Source organism: Chiloscyllium plagiosum, unplaced genomic scaffold (genome assembly GCF_037043375.1).
Source record: "Chiloscyllium plagiosum isolate Xiang-an unplaced genomic scaffold, Cpla_swu_hap1 HiC_scaffold_9, whole genome shotgun sequence".
NCBI lineage: Eukaryota > Metazoa > Chordata > Chondrichthyes > Orectolobiformes > Hemiscylliidae > Chiloscyllium > Chiloscyllium plagiosum.
Window position 1 is genome coordinate 51,774,720 of NW_028270147.1, and position 24,343 is coordinate 51,799,062.

The 24,343-nt window shown below is 39.7% G+C and overlaps 1 protein-coding gene across 3 annotated transcripts in view; it reads right to left on the bottom strand.

Moving 5' to 3' along the window:
* The window catches only part of patj (PATJ crumbs cell polarity complex component), a 405,565-nt gene that overhangs the window by 287,272 nt on the left and 93,950 nt on the right, over positions 1-24,343 (bottom strand). For 2 of the 3 annotated variants that reach the window (XM_043699257.2, XM_043699256.2), the window contains exon 19: positions 10,185-10,394. The exons of the other annotated variant lie outside the window; for it this stretch is intronic. In XM_043699257.2, coding sequence (XP_043555192.2) covers positions 10,185-10,394 — 210 coding nt within the window. The remainder of the gene's footprint in view (positions 1-10,184; positions 10,395-24,343) is intronic. 3 annotated transcript variants of the gene reach the window in all.

A 24,343-nucleotide genomic window follows, 5' to 3' on the forward strand; every position in this document is an offset into this window, starting at 1 on the left:
CTCACTACAATAAGGCTGGATACTTTTGAGGTAGTGTCAAACCAGCCTTGTCTGTAATCAACTATGCAGAATTCAATGAGATTCTAAACTCATGTCATGACTCGGAATGTGATTACACTGAGAGTTACATTCCATCAAAAGGGAGCAGGTAAGAATGCTTCAGATTACACTCTCAAGTTAAAGAAACTCACTCATCATTGTGGATTTTGTTTTAATTCTCTCGTGGACATTGTTGGCTGGCTGTCCCAAGTTGCCTTTAGGAATATGCAGTCGTTGTGTGATAGGTACGAGAATATAGTGCAAACACAGAATTCAACCTTAGAGATACGTTTGCTGGAGGCCAAAAGATGAATGGAGCTTGGCGCAAGTTTCTGAGGAACAGGTATAAGCTGGTGTAGAAGGCCACATCCATCAAATAACAGAAAAGTATAGTTACATATTGTAAGAGAGCTGCTTTTCTAAGATTGGGAGTGGGAGTGGGGGCGCGGGGGGGGGGGGGGGGGGGGAAGAGTGCACTGGAATTCAGGAAGATCGAAGCAACAGCAGTTAGGTCCGTGGTCTCAGAGTCAGAAATTTAGATGATACCATTCCCATGGTAGCCACCAATCATTTAATGCCTCATTTGCAGACAAAGTGCTATATGCCTGTGGGAAAAAACATTCATAGTCAGATGACATGCCGGAATGTAGAAGATCCAGATTATGATGCAGGTTGCGGGCATGAATTGAGGGCATTAGATCCAAAGCTAATTCAGAAGGCTGGAAATGTGCATGGGATAGATTCGGAAATTGATGGAAATTATATCAAGCTGGATCATCAAAGGTTGTACTCAGAGACCAAGAGAAATAGCACATAGAAGATGAGGGTAATAGGGCTGAAGATATAATTGCAGTGCCCACAGCAAAAATATCAGAAATTGACCACTTACTTTTATCGTTGATTCAGCGATGAATCTATTATCTCAGGAGGAGTGTGAGAGAAACCCCAAGCCGCATTTCCTTTGGCAAAACTGGTATGAAATTGACTATCCTTTTAGAAGGATATGGGCCAAGTGCAAGGAAACGGGGTTAGCGCGGATGGACATTTTGGTCGGCGTGGACCAGTTAGGACCAAAGGGCCTGTCTCCGTATTGTAAGTCTCTATGACTAGATGGTCTAATAACAATATTTCAATATTAAGAAAAGTTAGTGTTAGAGTGGAATATGATAATGCAGCCTACTACTTGCCATTGCTCTGAGAAGGACAGAGCAAATTCTCCAGAAAGGAAGGGTTTGGCTGAGAAAAATAAGGTTAAATTGGGTCAACTTATTTATTGTAGGGATCAGTAACAGTAAACCCAGCAATGACCAAGTAGTCAAAGAGCAGGAAGTGGTCATTAAGCAGAAAAAAAACAAATGATAAAATTTAGCCATCGTTATGATAGAAATACCATAATTCAGGAGATTATGCAAATACTGATGGTCTTTTGAGATTTCCCATCAAGGTCTGCCTCATTTCTAACCACTGAATCATCTGTGAATGAGTGTACATACCCGTGTCAGCTAGAGAAATTGGTGAAGAAACTCACATAGATCTAGTGCTCAGTGTTCAATTATGTTTTGAATGGGTGGCCTAAAAAGTCTGAAGAAAACAACCTGCAGGGATATTTCACATGTAGAAATGAAGCAAGGCTGTCTCCTATCCAGTTTACGAGGTATCAAGGTAGAGAGAGAGGTTTTTTGAGGAGTTTCATCCAGGCCACATGGGAGTACTCCAAAGATATGCAGGTCAGGTGAATTGGCCATGTTAAATTGCCCATAGTGTTAGGTGCATTAGCTAGAGGGAAAAGAGTCTGGGTGGGTTACCCTTCGGAGGGTCAGTGTGGACTGGTTGGGCTGAAGGGCCTGTTTCCACACTGTAGGTAATCTAATCTAAAATCTAGTCTGTATGAAAGCAGTAGCAAAAAGAGTTTTTTGAGATTCAAAGTTAGAAAGAAATATTGAAGAGTTGTGGAAAATCTGTTAAGTATCTCAGAATGTGAAATTATCCAACCAAGAATCATTGAATCATGCAGTCTAAAAGAGACCCTTCAGCCCATGGAATCTGCACTGACAAAACTACTCTAAAAATGCACAGGTCCAACTTTCCAGCAAATGACCCATAGCCTTGAATATTATGACATGTCAAGTGCTCACCCATACTTTTCAAAGGTTATGGCATGGTGGCACAATGGTTAGCACTGCTGCCTCACAGTCCCAAGGACGCAGATTCTACTCCAGCCTTGGGTGACTGTCTGCATGGAGTTTGCCAATTCTCCCCATGTCGGCATGGGGTTCTTCCGGGTGTGCCAGTTCCTTCGCACACTCCAAAGATGTGCAGGTTAGGTGGATTGGCTATGATAAACACAGGGCTATGGGTGCCTGGGTGGATAATCTTCAGAGAATTGGTGCAGACTTGATGGGCTGAATGGCCTCCTTCTGAACTTAGGGATTCTAGGAAACATGGTACCCCACGACTGAAACTTAGAGAGTTCAACACTGTTCAAAAAGTCATGCTGGACAAACCACAAAGGTCGTAAGTAGTATATGCTTGGGATTATTGTAAAGAAACTGGATGTTTTGACAATAAAGAGTGGAGAGAAACTCCCTCGGTGTCATAAGAATTATTTGCTTTAAAGAGGAAATATGACAATGGGAGAGCACATAGCAACCTCCCACCATGGAAATTCCTTCCACAGCAAAGTCAAGTCAAATTAGCTTTTTAATCAAAAAGAACGAGAATGGCTGCTGATATCACAAAATCCCACAGCATTAGAAAATAAACCATGGTCTTTGTTGAAGAAGACAAATCAATGTCACAGTCCCAACCATTTAGGTGGAATTGGCAATCAGAGTCAAGTGTTCAGATTTGATAGTTATAAACATTGAGAGAACAGTCAACAAGTCAACAGGCATGATAGACAGCAAGAGAACTATGCCAGATGGAAGATAGTTAATAGAAAGTGTGGAGGCAGAAAGAGAAAAAATCTTGTTCTAAACACATTTTCTTGGCAAATGGTGTTTTTATTAAACACTTAGGTGTTAAAGGTAAACAATAAATTTTATGTGCAAATTACTCTGGCAGTATTGGTCAAATGTGCTTACATTGGTTGTATTATAGTAAACAAGCATGAAATCCATTCTCCTAAATTTTCAGGTTATCTCATTTAATCATTTTGTATTCTAGAACCTGTGTAAGTGTATTTTTTAAACATTTCAATGGGTAATACGTTGCAATATCTGTGCATTTTGTAATATTGCCTTTTCTGTTGGGTAAGTATATAGACAGTTCATTCAATAATGATTGTCTGCAGTTGAGCATGTGCTAATTTTACTCAGTACAATGCACACACACAAACACATAAAAATCTATTACAGCATCTTGGTTCATTTTGTTCCTAATGACAAAGTCACAAGAAAGATGAGGTCTTACAAACGAGTGAGGTAGGATGTTGAAAAACTGGAATTCTAGAGTTGTAACCTTGGAATTACTTCCTGTGTCACTTGGCAGTGAGGGTAGGAATAGGAAGATGATACAGTTAAACATGTGGCTAAAGTGCTGGTGTAGGAGGGAAAGCTTCAATTTTGTGGATTAATGGGATCTCTTCCAAGGCAGGTGGGACCTGTACAAGGACAGGTATTGTCTAAATAGGAGGGGCACAAATATCCTGGCAGGGTGGTTTGCTAGTGCCACTCGAGTGGTTTTAAACTAGTGTGGCAGGGGGCTGGAGATCAGAGCAGTAAGTCAGCAAGTGAAATGACTGAACAGGAGTCAGAGACTAACGTCAGTAAGGCGAAGAGGAAAAACAGACAGAAGGGGTTATGAACACAGTGGGACTGGCAGTCTGAGGCCTATTTGTTTTCATGTGAGGAGTATGACAGGTAAGGCAGATGAACTTTGAGCATGGATTAATAACTATGACATTGCTGCAACTAGAGAGACTTGGGCAAGATCAGAACAAGACTGGCAAGCTTAACATTCTAGGATTTTGATGTTTCAGGAGTGATAGAAAAGAAGGTAGAAGAGGTTGGGGAGTTGCATCACTGATTAGGGAGAATATCATGGCTGTACTGAAGGAGGACACCATGGAGCGCTCACCCAATGAGGTCATATGGATAGAGCTCAGGAATAGGAAGGGTACAATCACTTTGATAGCATTGTATCACACGCCTTCCAACAGCCAGCAGCTGATCGAGGATCAGATATGTGAACAAATAACGGAAAAATGTAAAAAATAACAGGGTTGTCATAGTAGGTGATTTTAACCTCCTCATATTGACTGATATTTGCCTAGTACCAGGAGTTTGGATGGAATGGAACTTTTCAAGTCTGTCCAGCTTGGTTTTTTGAAATAATACGCGAAGAATTCAACTAGGTAAAGGGCCATACCGAACTGGTATGGAGGAATGAGCTTGGCCAGGTGATCAAAGTTTTAATGGGGGAGCATTTCAGCAACAGTGACCATAATTCTATAAGTTATAAGTTACCTATGATATGGAGATGCTAGTGTTGGACTGGAATGGACAAAGTCAAAAGTCACATGTCACCAGTTTATAGTCCAACAGGTTTATTTAAAATCACAAGCTTTTGAAATACTGCTCCTTCAGTAATCAAAAATTATACAAACTAATTAAGATACAGGGATAATTGTATGCAATTAGCTTGTATAGTTTTTGATTATTTGTTATTTTGATTAGACCCGTGTCATGCAACTCTGATACCTACTCATGTTATGCTAGCCATTTGGTTTGTCGCTAACACCATCTTATTTTTGATTATTTGTACCTGTCTCTGCCTTAATTAACCAGTTCATAGGTCATCCCTTCACTTGTTATTCAACGTGTTGACGCTCTACTCACACTATTTGCACTTATCTATTGACATACTTAATTACCTAAAATTACCTACCGAATATCTCTCTGCCTATATATTCTGTGCCTGCATGCCTCCCTCCACTGCTCAGTGGTTAGCACTGCAGCCTCACAGGGAGGGATTCCAGCCTTGGGCGGCTGTCTGTGTGGAGTTTGCACGTTCTCCCCACGTCTGCATGGGTTTGCTCTGGGTGCTCCAGTTTCCTCCCACAATGATGTGCAGGTCAGGTGGATTGTCCATGCTAAACTGCATCGTGTTGGGTGCATTAGTCAGAGGGAAATAGGTCTGGATGGGTTACTCTCCCGAGGGTTGGTGTAGACTTGTATGTCTGAAGGGACTGTTTCCACACTGTAGGGCATCTAATCTAATCTAATGAAGGAACAGTGCTCCAAAAGCTTGTGATTTTAAATAGACCTGCTGGGCTGTAACCTGGTGTCGTTTGACTTCTGACTAAGTTACTTATGAATACAGAAAAGGGTAGTTAGAACATAGAATATAGAAAGGTACAGCACAGAACAGGCCCTTTGGCCCACGATATTGTGCCGAGGGTTAATCCTAATGTAAAATAAATAACTTAACCGACGCACACCTCAACTCACTGCTATCTATGTGCATGTCCACCAGTCGCTTAAATGTCTCTAATGACTCTGCTTCCACCAGCAACTCTGGCAACGCATTCCTGCATTCACAACTCTCTGTGTAAAGAACCTTGCTCTGACATACCCTCTATACCTTTCTCCTAATATCTTAAAACTATGACCCTCGTACCAGTCAATCCTGCCCTCGGGAAAAGTCTCTGGCTATTGACTCTATCTACTCCTCTCATCATCTTGTATACCTTGATCAGGTCTCCTCTCTTCCTCCTCTCCAGAGAGAAAAGTCCGAGCTTATTCAACCTCTCTTCATGCGGCAAGCCCTCAAGTCCAGGCAGCATCCTGGTAAACCTTCTTGCACCCTCTCCAAAGTCTCTGTTTCTTTCCAATAGTAGGGCGACTAGAACTGGACACAATATTCCAAGTGTGGTCTCACCAGGGAGTTGTAGAGCTGCAGCAAAACCTCGTGACTCTTAAACTCGATCCCCCTGTTAATGAAAGCAAAGGAACCATATGCACCTATCCACTTAGGTGGCAACTTTGAGGGATTAATGTACTTGCACACCAAGATCCCTCTGTTCCTCCACACTGCCAAGAATTCTGTCTTTAATCCTATATTCAATATTCGAGTTTGACCTTACAAAATGCATCACTTCGCATTTATCCAGGTTGAATTTAATCTGTCATTTCTCAGCCCAGCTGTGCATCCTGTCTTTGTCACTCTGCAGCCTGCAATGGCCCTTGATACTATCAATGGCACCTCCAAGCTTTGTGTCATCTGCAAATTTACGAAACCACCCGTCAACCACCTCATCCAAGTCATTTATAAAAACTACAAAAACAAAGGCCCAAGAACAGAGCCCTGCAGGACCCCACTCAACACTAATCTCCAGGTAGAATACTTTCCATCTACAATCACTCTCTGCCTTCTGTCAGCCAACCAATTCTGAATCCATATAGCCAAATCTCCCTGTATCCCATACTTCCTGACTTTATGAATGAGCCTACCATGGGGAACTTTATCAAAGTAGATTTCCTCAGTTGTTTGAGGGTAAATCCGCGTCTGTCATGTGGGCATCTTATAAAGGCGAGATGATTAGAGTTCAGGACCAGCCTGGTTCTGTAAAAATAATGAATAAGGATGGCAAGAATCAGGAAGCTTATGGGTGGCACGGTGGCACAGTGGTTAGCACTGCTGCCTCACAGCGCCAGAGACCCGGGTTCAATTCCCGCCTCAGGCGACTGACTGTGTGGAGTTTGTACATTCTCCCCGTGTCTGCGTGGGTTTCCTCCGGGTGTTCCGGTTTCCTCCCACAGTCCAAAGATGTGCAGGTCAGGTGAATTGGCCATGCTAAATTGCCCGTAGTGTTAGATAAGGGGTAAATGTAGGGGTATGGGTGGGTTGCGCTTCGGCGGGTCGCTGTGGACTTGTTGGGCCGAAGGGCCTGTTTCCACACTGTAATGTAATGTAATGTAATCTAATCTAAATGATAAGAGAAATTGAGAGCTCATTCAAAAAGAAAAAGGAGATGAAGAGCTTATGCCCGAAACGTCAATTCTCCTGCCCGTCGGATGCTGCCTGACCAGCTGTGCTTTTCCAGCGCCACACTTTTCAACTCTGATCTCCAGCATCTACAGTCCTCACTTTCTCCTAGTATATGTAAGGTTTAGGAAACTGAAGACAGACAGAGCCCTGGAAGAATACAGAGACAGCAGGAAAGAACTGAAATAAAGAATTAAGAGGGCTAGAAGGGCCATGAATTGTCTTTAGCAAAGAGCATTAAGGAAAACCATAGGGCATTTTAGATACATAAAGAGCAAAGGGTAGCGCCATTCAAGGATAAAGGAAGAATTTTATGCATGGAGCCAGAGGAAGTGGGTGAGGTCCTGAACGAATACTTTGCAACGGTATTTACAAAGGAGAAGGACATGATAGATGGTGAGTCTTGGGAGAGGTATGTTGATATTCTGAGGCAAGTCAATATAAAAATGGTGTTCAGTGTCTTTAAAAGCATTAAGATAGATAAGTCCCCAGGCCCTGGTGGGACCTATCCCAGAATGCTGAGGGAGACGGGTGAGGAAATTGCTGGGGTCTTGACGGAGATCTTTTTATCCAGTTTGGTCACAGGAGAGGTCCCAGAAGACTGGAGAATAATCAACATTGCTCCATTGTTTAAGGGCACAGGGATATTCTGGGAAATTAGAGACTAGTGAGCCTTATGTCAATGGTAGGGGAATTATTGGAGAAGCATCTTTGGGATAGGATTTACTTACATTTAGAAAAATATGGACTAATTAGCAATAGGCAGCATGACTTTGTGCAGGGGAGGTTGCGGCTCACAAACGTGATTGAGCTTTTTGAGCAGGTGTCCAAGATGATTGATGAGAGCAGGGTAGCACATGCTGTCTATATTAACGTCAGCAAGGCCTTTGAGAAAGTGCCTCATGGTAGGCTAATACAAAAGGTGAATTCACATGGGATCCATAGTGAACTGGTGAGATGATCCAGAACTGGCTCAGTCATGGAAGAGAGAGTGGTTGAAGGGTGTTTTTCTGACTGGCGATCTGTGCCAGTGGTGTTTGTAATATATATAAAATATATGTAAATGATTTGAAGGTGAACGTACGTGGTCCCATTAGTACGTTTGCGGATGAACAAAGATTGGGGGAGTGGCAGATAGTGTGGAGGAAATACCAAGGATACAGCAGGATATAGATGGCAGATAAGTTTAACCCGGACAAATGCAAAGTGATGTATTTTGAAAGATCTAATGTAGGAGGAAAGTATACAGTAAATTGAAGAACCCTTATCAACATCAACATATGGAGGAATCGAGGCGTACAGGTCCACAGTTCCCTGAAAGTGGCAACATGAGTGGATAAAGTTAAAAATTACACAACACCAGGTTAAAGTCCAACAGGTTTAATTGGAAGCACTATCATTCAGAGCGCCGCTCCTTCTTCAGCTGCTTGTGATGGTTGTGTTCAGATGGATAAGATTGTCAAGGCAACATAGGGCATGCTTGTCTTCATCAGTGAAGCACTGAGTATATAAATTGGCATGTCATGTTGCAGCTATACAGAACTTTAGTTAGGCCACATTGGAATATTGTGTTTAGTTCTGGTTGCCACATTACAAGGATTAGAGGCTTTGAAGAAGGTACAGAAACAGTTTACTAGCACATTGCTTGGTTTGGAGGATAGTAACTATGAAGAGAGATTGGACAAATTAGATTTATTTTCTCTTGAACACCACGGATGAAAGTCAATCTGACAGAAGTTTACAAAATTAACACAGTTAGAGTAGATAGTCAGTCTTTTTCCCAGGGTGGATATGTCAATTTCTAAGGAACGTAGGTTTAAGTTAGAAGGGGGTAAGCTTAAAGGAGATGTGAGAGGCAGGTTTTTTAGATAGAGGGTGATAAGTGCCTGGAATGTGCTGCTGGAGATGGTGGTGGAGATGGACATAACAGTTGAGAGGCATCTTGACAGATATAGGAACAGCCAGGGAATACAGGGATACAGACTGAGTTGAGGCAAAGGCTTTAAGTTTAGGACGGCATCATGTGTAAGCAGAGTCTTGGTGGGCTGCAGGGCCTCTTCCTGTGCTGTACTGTTCTTGTTCTTTATTTCTTCTTTGTTCTTATCAATTACTGCTTTGTTAAAAGTCCAAGTCCATGTCAAGGTTGCTTACAGATGGATGTAGGAAACATCCTGTGATAAACAGGATGTGGAAGCATTGGAAAAGGTGCAGAGGAGATTTACCAGGATGTTGCCTGGTCTGGAGGAAAGGCTGAGAGACTTGAACCTGTTCTCATTGACAACAAGAAGGCTAAGAGGGGATTTGATAAAGACATACAAGATGATCAGAGGATTAGATAGGGTAGACAGTGAAAGTCTTTTTCCTAGGATGATGACGTCAGCGTGTACGAGGGGGCATAACTACAAATTGAGGGATGATAGATTTAAGACAGATGTCAGAAGCAGGTTCTTTACGCAGAGAGTGGTAAAAGCGAGGAATGCCCTACTTGCTAACGTAGTCAACTCAGCCACATTAGGGAGATTGAAACAATCCTTAGATAAGCACATGGATGATTTTGGGATAGCGTAGGGGAACGAGCTGAGAATAGTTCACAGGTCGGTGCAACATCGATGGCCGAAGGGCCTGTTCTGCACTGTATTGTTCTACGTTCTATAAATGAAGTCACATTTTACCTAAGAGCAGAAAAAGTCACAATTTCAAAAAATTTCAGGCATCTTCGAAAAAAAACAATTTGCCAGTAGTTTAAGTTCTCTGGTAAAATTTATAATATTTAAACTTTTCAGAGACAAGAAGCCACTGAGCTTAATATTTTCATTTTTATCTTGTTTTAGAAAATTTGAGTGTGTTCATATATTGCAGTGTAATCATTTGATTATCTCAAACCAGAACTATGACATCTTAGTCCGAATTACATTGTAAATTAATGTATTACATTTGAAGCAGCTTATTGAAATACAGCAATCTGTTGACATACAAGAACAGAACACTTTTGTTATATTTGAATTACAGTCAATTTTAAGCAAAACTGTAAATAAACATGGAAACAAAAGAAATTGCAAGTTTTTGATTAGCAAAAGGAGTTCCATAGAAGTAAAAAAATCTTTCATAGCTCTGAAACAATCAAGAGTTTGCATTTCATGTATACTATTGGTGCTTACCACCATTGGTTTGCAGATGCCAAGGCGGACTATGCCAGTCGGAGCGTCTTTCAGAGCCTGAACAGCTTCCCCCAAAGCAGTATTCTCTAGATTGTGATCATTCACAAAGACGAGCCGATCCCCAGGTAGCACCCTGCCATCACAGTCAGCAACCCCACCAACCACCAAAGAGCGAATAACAATAACAGTGCGTGCGGGATCTAAAGGATCCTGCAGAGGGAGCCAAAGACCATAAGAAGTTAGTTAGACAAAAAGATCGAAAGCAGGCTTAGGTAAAGATGCATAGCACATATGGACTGCGCACAGCTACAAGCATATATTAATCACAAAATTTCTTTGCAATATACTTTAACCAAGCTTCAATCTATAAATATTACCGAACATACATACTTTCCAGGCAGTTTATTTTGCATAAGCATGCCACATTTGCCAACATAGTCACAGCTAATTTATGAGTAGCCAGCATTTTTTGAAAAAGGAAAACAAAATTTCATTAAATGCAAAACAATACTGATAACAAATCAAGCAACATTTATCAGTCAAGGAAAAATGACTTAAAGGAAATTCGAGCAAGCATAACATATCGTGGTGCCACGATACCAACAGAATGTTTTTGATAGGGTTCAACATGCAATTAGCACCCAGTCACAGCAACACCATCAGGTAAGGTCCTCCATGGAACTACATTCGTTCAGGAATGAAAAGAGAAGCTCCAACTGCAGCCATCAGCCCCAGCCACTCATGTCTTTATCACTCTCCAGCAGGCTGAGAAACAGGAATGGCAACAATTGTCTGACAACTTAATAAATTGCACAAAGGGAAGAATAATGAAATTTCAAAAAGGAATTAGGAAGATTAAGAGTTTTTGAAAAAATTCTATGAAGATTTCCAAAATGAAATCTACAAATGAAATGTGAGGTGTGAAAAATGGTTACTTCAAGGAGAATTTTAACAGATGTTATTTTATAAATGCAGAAGTAATTCACTGTCACTGAACAACATGCATTTTTAAAAAAAACTGAAACAGCTCCTGGTGAAAAAGTATTTAACACCTTTTTACTAGTTTCACTTTGAAAATGATACATTATTATCCTAAGGCACAGGTCAGAAAATAAACACCAGGTGAGCACACTGCATTTAAGTTTGCATAATGTGAGAATCTTTTTCTTCCTTAGCCAAAAGCAATGTGGGTAGACAGCATGCTAAAAGTAATTTACATTGGATTATAGAGGATAGTAGAAGCTTCAAACTAACAGAACATTGTACTGTCTGCTAGCATGTTTCACAAGTCAAAAAATAAGACAAGGATAAGCAAAAAGTAAACCTATAACACAGTGTTAAGAAATTTGGTTTCTCCTTGCGGTTGGTGATTGCTATGATCGGTACTCTGAGAAATTGTGTTTTGGAAAATACAACTGCTCTTTGTAAAGAAAAAATGAATTACATAAATGTTAAACCATTGATATCACAAAATCTTTGTTCCATACATATTATTCTATTTAGTGTATTTTATGAAAAACTTCTTATCCTGTTTTTTACACAAAATAGCGCACACAGTCAACAAGACTGAACTACTTATGCACTGGAATAAGTTCATCATATCTGACATTAACATGTATGTTGCACTTTATAGAAGTTAAGAAACGTGCAATTCAGTCAAGCAACTTGAAAAGATATTTTCGAATTTTACATAGTGAAAATCTGATAAATTAAGAATTTAAATTTTCTGAAGCAATAACTTGTAGTTCCTCATTCCAACAAAGTAATTGGAGATATAAAGCTTTAACCAAATCAAACTTATTTGGCTTTTACTTCAAGTTAATAATACTTCAACCATTTATAAACTAGGAATTCTAAAACTTCTGCACATCCTGCTGTAAAAATAAGCCAAACAAAACCAAATTACAGTCAGTCCTCAATTTGACGTGAACTACGAAAATCCTATGTTAAGGGTGCACATGCGTAAAATAGATTGCAAAATACTGGTAAATTCCTACCATCATTGTTCTTAAACATGGACTCAGCTATGAATAATAAACAGTGGAATTTAACAGAGATATACTTAGACTGGAAAAATAGATTGCAATTTTGTTAGCTGTTGGTCCTTATCAAACAAGGATAAGGGCTAACAAGGATTTAAAGAATGGCCTCCGAAAACAATAAAAGCTAATTAGATGAGAACAAGAATACATGAACGGAAGTAAGCCATTTTCATCATTCGTTGGACAGCGACTGATCTGCGACCTCACTCCACATACTCATCACTAGATCTCACCACTTTGGATTACCCTACATTATTATTTTAGATCTAAAACGAATAACCCTGTAATACATTGCATTAAATTCCATTTGCCAAAGTTTTAGACAGCGCTTGATTCATCAATATCTCTTGGCAACTTTATGCTCCATCTATACTGCTAACTATACCAATTATCTTTCTGTCATTATCCCCTACTCTGTGTCGCCTGCCATTCAACCCATGTCCTTACCTCTCCCCAGCCTAGCCCCATCGCCACCCCGCTATTATCACCCTCCACATTCCTGATGAAAGGCTTATGCCCAAAACATTGACTCTCCTGCTCCTCGGATGCTGCCTGACCTGCTGTGCTTTACTAGCACCACACTTTTCGACTCTGACTCTCCAGCATCTGCAGTCCTCACTTTCTCCAAATCAATAACTTGCCTTGAACTCATGGGCTTCAAATTTAGCTTGACGTCTCTGGGCAAATATCTTTGGTAAATTGATATAAACAACAGAGAGACAATCCTTTCTTTGTCCACTTCTCCAGTTAGCTCGTCAGAAAATTCATTCAGTTTCATCAGGCATAACTTAATTATAAAAATCCAAGAGAAGTTTGGAAGACTGTAGTTAGAACATCTGTAATGTTCTCACCCACCTCTTTTAAAACACTGGAATGGAAGACATCTGGTCCCAAGGATTTAACACTTTTTGGTCCGATTAATTTATTCATTAACAATGCCTTGCAATGTTAATATTGTTGAGTTTGTGACTCAATAATAGTCTGCTTAGTCTCTCTTATATAAATAGTGATAAAAAGTAATTCCTCACCATGAATGACATTTATCTTCATTAAGAACAGCATAATTAGCAGTTTAAAGATTCTCAATTGTTTCTGATCACCTTACTTTCTCTTTAAAAGTTTTTTTTTGGTGTTGATTTTGATATCCCTTACCAGTTTCATTTCATACTTCCCTTTGATTGCTCATGAATCCAAATTGCCACCTTTCCGCTATTTTTTGTATCTTTCACTGCTACTGGAAACTTTTTTTTTGCATTACTATATTTCACTTCTACTTTTACATTGTATTTTACCTCTGTCAACCTCTTGCTTGGCAAAAACTCTTGCCAATTAGGTATATATTAATAATAATCAATATTATTGTTTTGAACGCTTTCCAGTGATAACCTGACATTGTCCCCATTAACAGATCTTCCCAATTCACTACAATGATGTCTGCAAAACTGAAATCCAGAACTTTTGTTGCTGGTTTATGTTTCTCACGTTCAAGCACTTCATTGAATTTGATAATAATAATCGTTATTCGATAAACTTGAAATATAAATTATATTTTTAAAATAAAAAAAACTTTGAAGTTCAGAGATCTCTGCATACATGCTATCCAAATTTAGAAACTAGACAGAAGATTTGCACCCAGTCATCTGTTGTTGGTGTACTGGAATAAATCAGAAGACAACACACAATGAAGCTCTGTGGTATAAGTCCAGGCAAATGTATCATCTGATGTACATGCCATACATACTCAAGTAATAGTCGATCGCATGTAAAGGTTGACCCCCTATTTTTGGCAAATAACTTGGAATTGTCCATATATCTCATGAAAAAGTCAACCCTAGTTCTTCACAGATAACAGATCAACATTTATGAGTCAGTACACCAGCTGTCACATCCCGCTCCAGCTTTCCAATCTGCCAGTTGTTCGGCTCCGCTCCCAGTCTTCCAGTCCGGTGCCTGTTGCGTTCCGTTCTGGGTTTTCAGAATTACCATAATTCATTTTTTTTCCTTTATTTGTTTGAAGATCGATTGGGCTTCTGTTAATGATACGGTATGAATTTTGATACGGTATGAATTTTAATGAGCATGAATTTCAACCCCTCAAAACAGTATCCATGTAACTGTTGACTCCGTATACTTAACCTTAAGAAATAGTCAAAAAATTAACTATTACTCAAGTATACATGGGAGTTTGCCATGTTCTAAACTTATACATGACAGAGCAACAGAGATCTGTCAGTCATCAACTGGTAGATTGTAAGCATCCTGTTTTTCAGCACAATACATTTCACGTCCAACACTTGCAGGTATCATAACACGCTGGGGTGCAGCATTTTGGAGATCTGCTCTGTTCCAATACAAACTCGTTCTTGGCTTTATAACCAGTGTGTAATTGGACTGGACAATACCATAAGAAGAAACTTAGAATTTTCTACATAAATCAACATTAATCATATTTATCAATGCTAATTCTCTAAATAAACATCACACCAAAAAAACACTATTACCTAACAGAGTTTGAGAAATTATCACAAGCAATCAAATTCACAATAAAATATATTTTTGCCAATGTATTCATGTATATTCCCTATTCTGCCGCAGTATTTTGAACTACAAGCAATTTTTAAACCCTTACTTTCCAGTAGTTGCAACAAGTCAAAGCAAACATCATATCAAGCTATGAGTCTTCTAAATAATCTTACTTTGACAGTACACAACACACCAGTCAATGCATGACTTAACAGCCTTTAATTAACTTCACCATTCCTACTGAAACACCCCCTTCAAGGAAAACTAGGGAATGATTCAAAGAGGAGAAGCTGCACTGCAAATCCACAGGTGCCAAACTCAGAAAGAGTGACTTAAATTTCAAACAAACCTTTGACTGAGAGACTTTCTATAAGTCCATCAGAATCATAAAAACACTTTTTTGACCATGTTTAAATGGCCTATTCTCAGTTTGTCTCTATCAATAGGTTGGCGTTGGAAAAGCACAGCAGGTCCGGCAGCAACCAAAGAACAGGAGAGTCAATGTTTTGGGCATGAGCCCTTCATCAGGAATGAAGAACTTACTCTCAAAATGTCGACTCTCCTGCTCCTCGGATGCTGCCTGATCTGTTGTTTGTAGGATTAATCACCTACTATTTTTCAAGTAGGCAAAAGGTGACCTCCAGGGGACTTATGAAAAAAATAGGAGGATACAAGAGTCCAAAGTTTTTGAACAAACAAGAATTTACATTACAATTTAGAACAGTAATGCAATCTACAATACATGTTGAACTTATTTCTAATACTTTGCCATAGAAGGCTGTCAAGGTGGGTCATTGAGTATGTTCAGATAAACAAATGTTTAATCAGTAAATGAATGAAAGGTTATGGGGATAAGGCAAGAAAGTCGACTTGAGCTTTATCAGATGAGCCTCTATTTTATTGAATGACAGCACAGACTCAATGGACCAAATGATCTGCTTTTGTTCTACATCTTATAGTTTTATGCGGTAAACGCAGTCAATATGCAGAGACTAAACATCCCATAGCACACATCAAATACAATCAAGGCAGATCTCAGTTTTCTCAGCAATTCCCCTTAATCATCACTGATACATCAGGACATCAAATCTTATTAAACCTCAAAGAATGATTACAATTCTTCACTGTTGCTGATCTGGCCTTCTCAAGAGCAACTCTATTGTGGGCTGTCTCAATGACTGCACCTGCACTAATCCATGCTCCCACAGGCTGTCATAAACACACTCCACCAAATATTCACAGTTACTACTCCAGACTTTCTTCAGCAGCTACTTTGTACAAGCTAAACCTTTATGTGGGTTTTTCCAAGCTCCCGCCACATTCGCTGCATCAAGCAGTTACTGCTTTTCAATCCCCATTTTCAGCTACACTGATCGATTAGTAGCACACAGTTCCTTCTGAGTTGGCACAGCATCCAGCACATTTCCAAACCCTGACAACTGAGAGATATTCAACTCCTGTAGGACTTCTCCAAGCATGCTAATGACACAGAGCGGATGTAATTTAATTGCCTCTAGCAGCACAGCAAATAGTATGGCCTGACATGGAGTCTGCTCCAATCTATCTCTCTTGCTTCAGCTAACAGTAAGGCTGCTGCTAGCAACTGCCTCAGCTTGTGTGAGCTGGTACTTCTACTTCCTAAGTCCTAGCTACGTTGAGTTATTCCACACTGGATCCCTCAACTACATCACCTCAGTACACTTCAGTTGACTTCCCTGCAGTATAGCTACAATATCAGCACTTCTAATACTGAGTGCACATGTCTGTCTCAAACTCGCTAGTGTTCAGTCACCGTCTTTTTAACTGGTTTAATGAGACCCCCAAATTGACCTGAGTGAATTGTAGAAAGCCAAACAAAAAACCCTCCCCTTATTGTTGGACAGAATTGAAGGTTACTAACTCTTCAAATCAGTCAGATGGAAAGAATTAGAAGTCATACTGTCACAGAATGTTGGAAATAAATTTATCACAGTGGTTATATATAATAAAAAGGCAAGAACAAACCATTATAGAACACTTCCTTATAAAGAAAAGCTTCACAAACTGATAATCAACAAGGACTGCATGCAAACACTGACCTTCCAAAACTTGGCAAGAATATTCAACAATGTTATAATAATAGAAGGCAGCCAGTTTTGTTACTAGAGCAATTTAGTTTATTGGCACCAATGTTGCACGAGAAATAATTCATAATTATGCCAATATACTGTCAAGTTAAACAAAACCTTTCTTCTGAGATACTTCACTGAATCATTTCAAATTACTTTTATTACAATCAGTAACACAGTTACAACAATCAATATTCCTATGATCATGGAGAACTGTTAGAAAGGTTCTTTAAAATCAAAGATCACATCTATTCAATCATGATATACTTTACTCATGAATATACTATTATCATTTTTACATTAAGCAATATTCTAAGTTACAACAAAATGCATAATTGCCAAGTAAAACTGTTTTACAATTCAACTTTTTGTTGAGATGAGTAGACTTGAGATTTCTGATACATTTCAAAGTCAATGCAGAGTAGTCAGTTTTTTCTTTATAATCCATCTTCCATTGCACACGTTGTGTTAACAATGAAGATGCATGTAAAACTTGCACCCCATAGAGTGTAGTACTGTGTACAGTTTCCCAGACAGCTTGTAGGGAAGAGTTCTATTCTTCATAATGTCATATCAAACCAAAATAAATACTGCAAAGAATTCATTCAAATGATGATTTATCTAAAATAATAATTAATCTTCCATGATTGATAAGTACTTTTATATTCTTGAATGTAGCTTGGAATTTTCCTCAAGTTTCTCCACAGATACAGTGGTTACAATTCAATAGAGACTAATAAGTTTCAGTTATTAGCTGAAAGAATGACACAAGATTTCACATTTTCAACTTGTATGTGCATCAAATAGCTAAGTGATTTAATTTGATCATGTGATGAATACATCACATTCATCATCCACCCCTAATTGCCCATGAACATGGCTTTGTGAACCACTGAAATCCTTGGTGTACAATTACACCCACAATGTTGTTCAGAAGGGAGTTCCTGGATTTGGCCCATGAACCACTGCTACTGTGCATTGGTGGATGAAGAGAATTAATGTTCAAGGTGATGGATAGGATGCTAATCAAGCAGGCAGCTTATTCCTGCATGGTGTCGAGTTTCTTAAAATTTGTTGGAGCTGCATTCAGCCAGGTAAGTGGAGAATATTCCATCTCTATTTCCATATTGCCAGGTAGATGGCGATATTCGAGTTGTCCTAAAACAAGTTGTCGAGGGACACAGATTGTTCTGGGGCTTAAGTCTTCAGTTGTATTACCAGACTGTTTTCAGATCCTGTTTGTTAAATACTATTTTCAATTCGAAGCTAACTTATACTTCAAACTAATGAAAAGTTACATTTTCCTTTTATACTCATCACTCTTTGCATTATAGTGCTTTCAGTGAACAGTTCACATTTGCTACTTACTTTCAATTGGTTTCCTTTCCGGATTATGTCAAGTTGTGACATTGGGGATCTTAGGATTCTGGGTAATCCAAGATGGAAGACGGGAAAAATTTCTGGCTGTAACAGCTGCTCCTTTTTTGAGGTATTTTAGGTGTTGGAGGCAATTTCCTCAAATTCCAGAAGCAGCAATTACTGTTTTATATGCTGTTGCATTGTTTTGGAACTTTGGAGAAAAAGAAAGTCAAAACAACAGCAGTTTTAAAAGGGAGAAGTACAGACAAAGGAAGCACATGGTGAGGTCAGTGCAGGAGAGAGAGAGAGAGAGAGAGTCAAAGAAACTGACACCACAGTGAACCTGCGCAGTTACTGCCTTTGCTGTTGAATTCATGTATCGCTGGACATCGGAGTGCGAATGGGAAAATTAACAAACAGTGAAATTCACTACTGACCTTGGAGTAACCTGTTTGGGTGAGGTCACAGCACAGAAACAGATAAGTGAATAGTTTTAAGTGTGGCCTGCAGTAGTGAGTAGAGTGGGTTCTTTATTGATTATATCTTTTTTGAGATATGTCTCTTGAATAAACTTAAAATATAAGCCATAAGTACTAATTTAACCTGGAGCTATGTTTTGTAGAGGAATAAGATGGTGTTATTTTCTGGGTCTGTAGAATGTGAAGGAACAAAAATGGTCTTTAGTAGAGTGATATGCTCTTCTTGTCAGATGTGGGAGTTTAAGGAGAGTTTACAGGTTACTGCGGATTATATCTGCAATAAATGCTGTTGGTTGTGAATCCTATCAGATCGAAAGGATCGGTTGGAGAGACAGTTTGAGGCAATGAAGAATTTGCAACAGCAAGGGGTTGTGATGGATGGCAGTTATAGGAAGGGGGAAAAGTCGCAGATACATAACCAAAGATGGGTTAACTCCAGGAGAGGTAAGAGAGGTAGGCACCTAGTGCAGGAGTCGTCTGTGGCTATCGCCATTTCAAACAAGTATGCTGTTTTCGAAAATGTAGGTGGTGATGGATTCTCAGGGGAGTATAGCACAAACAGCCAAGTTTCTGGTATTGAGACTGGCTCTAATGCAATGAGGGGTACATCAGATTCCAAGAGATCAATTGTGTTAGGGGACTCTCGAGTGTGAGGTACAGACAGATGTTTCTGTGGTCAGCAGCAAAAAATCAGAATGGTGTGTTGCTTCCCCGGTGCCAGGATCAAGGATGTCTCAGAGAGGGTGCAGAATGTTCTCAAAGGGGGAGAGGGGCCAACAGGAGGTCATTGTCCACTTTGGAACCAACAACATAGGAAGGGGAAAGGTGGAGATTCTGAAGGGAGATTACAGAGAGTTAGGCAGGAATTTAAAAAGGAGGTCCTCGAGAGTAGTAATATCTGGATTAGTCCTGGTGCCAAGAGCTAGTGAGTGCAGGAATAGGAGGATAGAGCAGATGAATGCATGACTGAGGAGCTGGTGTATGGGAGAAGGATTCACATTTTTGGTTCATTAGAATCTCTTTTGGGGTAGAAATGACCTGTACAAGAAAGGCGGATTGCACCTAAATTGGAAGGGGACTAATATACTGGCAGGGAGATTTGCTTGAGCTGCTCAGAAGGATTTAAATTAGTAAGGTTGGGTTGGGGGGGGGGGGGGGGTGGTGGTTTGGGACCAAGGGAGATAGTGAGGAAAGAGATCAATCTGAGACTGTACAGTTGAGAACAGAAGTGAGTCAAACAGTCAGGGTAGGCAGGGAAAAAGCAGAGAATAAGGTAGGACTGATAAGTTAAATTGCATTTATTTCAATGGAAGAGGCCTAACAGGGAAGGCAGATGAACTCAGGGCATGGTTAGAAACATGGGACTGGGATATCATAGCAATTACAGAAACATGGCTCAGGGATGGACAGGACTGGCAGCTTAATGTTCCAGGATACAAATGCTACAGGAAGGTTAGAAAGGGAGGCAAGAGAGGAGGGGGAGTGGTGTTTTAAATAAGGGATAGCATTACAGCTGTACTGAGGGAGGATATTTCTGGAAATACATCCAGGGAAGTTATTTGGGTGCAACTGAGAAATAAGAAAGGAATGATCACCTTATTGGGATTGTATTATAGGCCCCCTAATAGTCAGAGGGAAAATAAGAAACAAATTTGTAAAGAGATCTCAGTTATCTGTAAGAACAATAGGGTGGTTATGGAAGGGGATTTTAACTTTCCAAACATAGACTGGGACTTCCATAGTATTAAGGGTTTAAATGGAGAGGACCTTGTTAAGTGTGTACAAGAGAATTTTCTGATTCAGTATGTGGATGTATCTACTCGGGAAGGTGCAAAACTTGACCTACTCTTGGGAAATAAGGCAGGGCAGGTGACTGAGATGTCAATGGGGGAGCACTTTGGGACCAACGTCCATAATTCTATAAATTTAAAATAGTGATGGAAAAGGATAGACCAAATCCAAAAGTTGAAGTTCTACATTGGAGAAAGGCTAATTTTGACAGTATGAGGCAAGAACTGATTGGGGACAAATGTTCGCAGGTAAAGGGACGGCTGGAAAATGGGAAGTCTTCAGAAATGAAATAACGAGAATCCAGAGACAGTATATTCCTGCTAGGGTAAAAGGAAAGGCTGGTAGGTATAGGGAATGCTGAATAACTAAAGAAATTGAGGGTTTGGTTAACAAACAGAAGGAAGGATATGTCAGGTACAGATTGGATAGATGGAGTGAATCCTTAGAAGAGTATAAAGGCAGTAGGAGTATACTTAAGAGGGAAGCCAGGAGGGCAAAAAGGGGACATGAGATAGCTTTGGCAAATAGAATTAAGGAGAATCCAAAAGGTTTTTACTAATACATTAAGGACAAAAGGGTAACTAGGGAAAGAATAGGGCGCCTTAAATATCAGCAAGGCAGCCTTTGTGTGGAGCCTTTACTGTAGAAAAGGATATAGAAGATGTAGAATGTGCAATCTTGAAAAATGTCCATATTACAGAGGAGAAAGTGCTGAAAGTCTTGAAACGCATAAAGGTGGATAAACCCCCAGGATCTGATCAAGTGTACCCTCGAACTCTGTGGGAAGCTAGGGAAGTGATTGCTGCGCCTCTTGCTGAGATATTTGTATCATTGATAATCACAGTTGAGGTGCCAAAATACTGGAGGTTGGCTAACATGGTGCCAATGTTTAAGAAGGTGGTAAGGACAAGCCAGGGAACTATAGACCGGTGAGCCTGACCTCAGTGGTGGGCAAGTTGTTGCAGGGAATCCTGAGGACAGGATGTACATGTATTTGGAAAGGCAAGGACTGATTAGGGATAGTCAACATGGTTTTGTGCGTGGGAAATCATGTCTCACAAACTTGATTGAGTTTTTTGCAGAAGTAACAAAGAGGATTGATGAGGGAAGAACAGTAGACGTGACCTATATGGACTTCAGTAAGGCACTCGACAAAGTTCCTCATGGGAGACTGGTTAGCAAGGTTAGATCTCATGGAATACAGGGAAAACTAGCCATGTGGATACAGAATAGGCTCAAACCTAGAAGACAAAGGGTGGTGGTGGAGGGTTGTTGGCAGGTGGAACTAGAGTGAGTTTGGATATCTGGTCGGCATGGATGGATTAGACCGAAGAGTCTGTGTCCGTGCTGTACATTTCTATGACACTCTGACATTCCCAGGCATTTATTTCAATTTCTGAGAGTTTGTTAAATCCACCACACAGCAGGAAAATCTGCTCAAATAATTCCTCTCTCCCCTAGCCACACCAGGACAAAAGTCCATAGATCTTTCAAAGGCTGTATGATGTTTCTCACCAATTTCAAACCATTTCATCCGACATCAAACTGCAATATCTCTAAGTAAAGCAATCTTTTCTGTCTGCTGTCTGTCTGTGTTATATTCTTTGGCTGCAACCTGTCTCAAAAGTAGCTCTCTCTGCCCTCCTCTGTATGGTGACATGAAACATGTTCGCATTTCAACACAGATATAATGTTAATTAGCAATCATTTACCACAATTCTCTTGTATCATAGAAACAATTGGACAATTTACAGAACAATTATCTCCAACCTGATACCTTCAACACCTGTCTGAGACTTTGGCAGACTTAAAGTCTGTACATTGTAAACATAGAGACTAAGTATATTGTCTCCAGGCATAAATATCATGCACCTTCTTCCAAGAAAAATCATCTATGTCGTCCAGCCTTACAATCAACCACCATGCTTATTTTCAGGTAGATTATAGATTATATGATTCCCTCTATTTACTTTAAATTTAAAGCTACAATTCAAGAATATAACAAGCTGATAAATCTTATCAGTTGAACACAGTGCATGCAAACAGAAAGTCACTTTTTCCAAAACTTTATTTTACAGCCAAATTATGAAGCTGGAATGGAAGATCTTGATCACATCACTTATCCTGTGACAAAACAGAAATCCTTATGTCTTGTCTCGCCACTGGGACAAGTTAATTTATCCAAGTATTATATTAGCAAACCAGGCCAGCTGCTTTAACAAAAGGAATTCTGAGACATAAACAATGGACACTTTAAACAAAAACAAACTATTTCAATAAAGTAATAAATGATTTTATAAAAAGTATCTTCAGTCTATAGAAACTAACAGAAAAGGTGGTGGCATGGCATCATGGCAACATCTGCGGATTAACTATTCAGTGCACTGAGGCTAATTCTCAAGGCACATGTCAGTTGGTAGAACTTAAATTCAGTTGGAGGTAAAAGCTAGTCTCAGTAAACACGACCGTGAAATCATAGGTTTTTATGACAATCACCAATTGGTTTCACTGATGTCCTTTAAAGGGTTCTTACTTGGGTTGGCCTACATGACCCCAAACATATAATGATGTAGTTCACACTTAAATGAACTCTGAGATTGCCTAGCAAGCCATTTATTTGTATCAAAACCACTACTGAGTCAAAAAGGAAGTAAACTGGATAAACAGCCTGGCATCATCAATGGTACCAAAAACAATAATGGCAAACTCGGCTCTATCAATACTATAAAGTTCTTATGAACATCTGGGTGTTTGTGTCAAACCGACTAGTCATACACAGCCTAGTGTAGTCACACTCATGGAATCATGTATGACACCAGACATCATCATCACCATCCCTAGTTATTTCCTACCAACAGGTCCAGATCCAGCAGAGGTGGCAGCACAGTCTGGGGTCTCTGACGTTAACTCTAAATTCCATTGGCATTGAGGTCTCACACCATTAGGTCAAAAATAGACAAGGGAACCTCCTGTTGATTACTAGTTGTGGCCCACAGATGAATCAGTACTCCACCATGTTAAATACCACTTTGAAGAAGCAATGAGGTGGAAAGAACAAAGAAAACACACTAGATGGGGAACTTGAATGTTCATCATCAAGTGAAGCTTGGTAACTCCTCCACTGATCAAGGTGGCTGAGTCTTAAAAGATTCAAGCAGGCTTCCACTTTCTCAAGGGAAATTAGACATGGAGAACAAATACTGTCCTAGCCTGACACTCATATCTAGTAGGAGAAAGTGAGGTCTGCAGATGCTGGAGATCAGAACTGAAAATGTGTTGCTGGAGAAGTGAATGATTCCTGAAGAAGGGCTTATTCCCGAAACGTCGATTCTCCTGTTCCCTGGATGCTGCCTGACCTGCTGCGCTTCTCCAGCAACACATTTTCAACAATAAATTTAAACAATAAATTTCACTTAATTCTAAATTATGCAAGTACTACTTCAATTATGCTTTAAAAATGCTTCTAAGATGAACCACATATTGACACATTACCAAGGTGCTCCACAGTGTGGCAGGATCTGCGTACATACTCATAATTTAAGATATACATTTCCTGCTGTGACCAGATTCTGAAGACAACGTCCCCAGAGAAAGGATTAAACAAAGAACAGTTTGAAAATGGGGAATGGGATGAGGTAGTCAACATCTTCTAACACAAGCAACTTGTAGGGCAACAATGTTAAAGACCCATTGGGAGGTCACAACTGTTTGGGGTCAGACAAGAAATAATGTGAGCTATTTACAGCCTAACTACATTAATTATCGCAGTTAACATTAGGTGTAAGCTTAAAAGTAATTTCTAATTTTAGATTTTTATTAAGTGTATAATATGATCTTTGTAAGTATAAAAGGAAAAC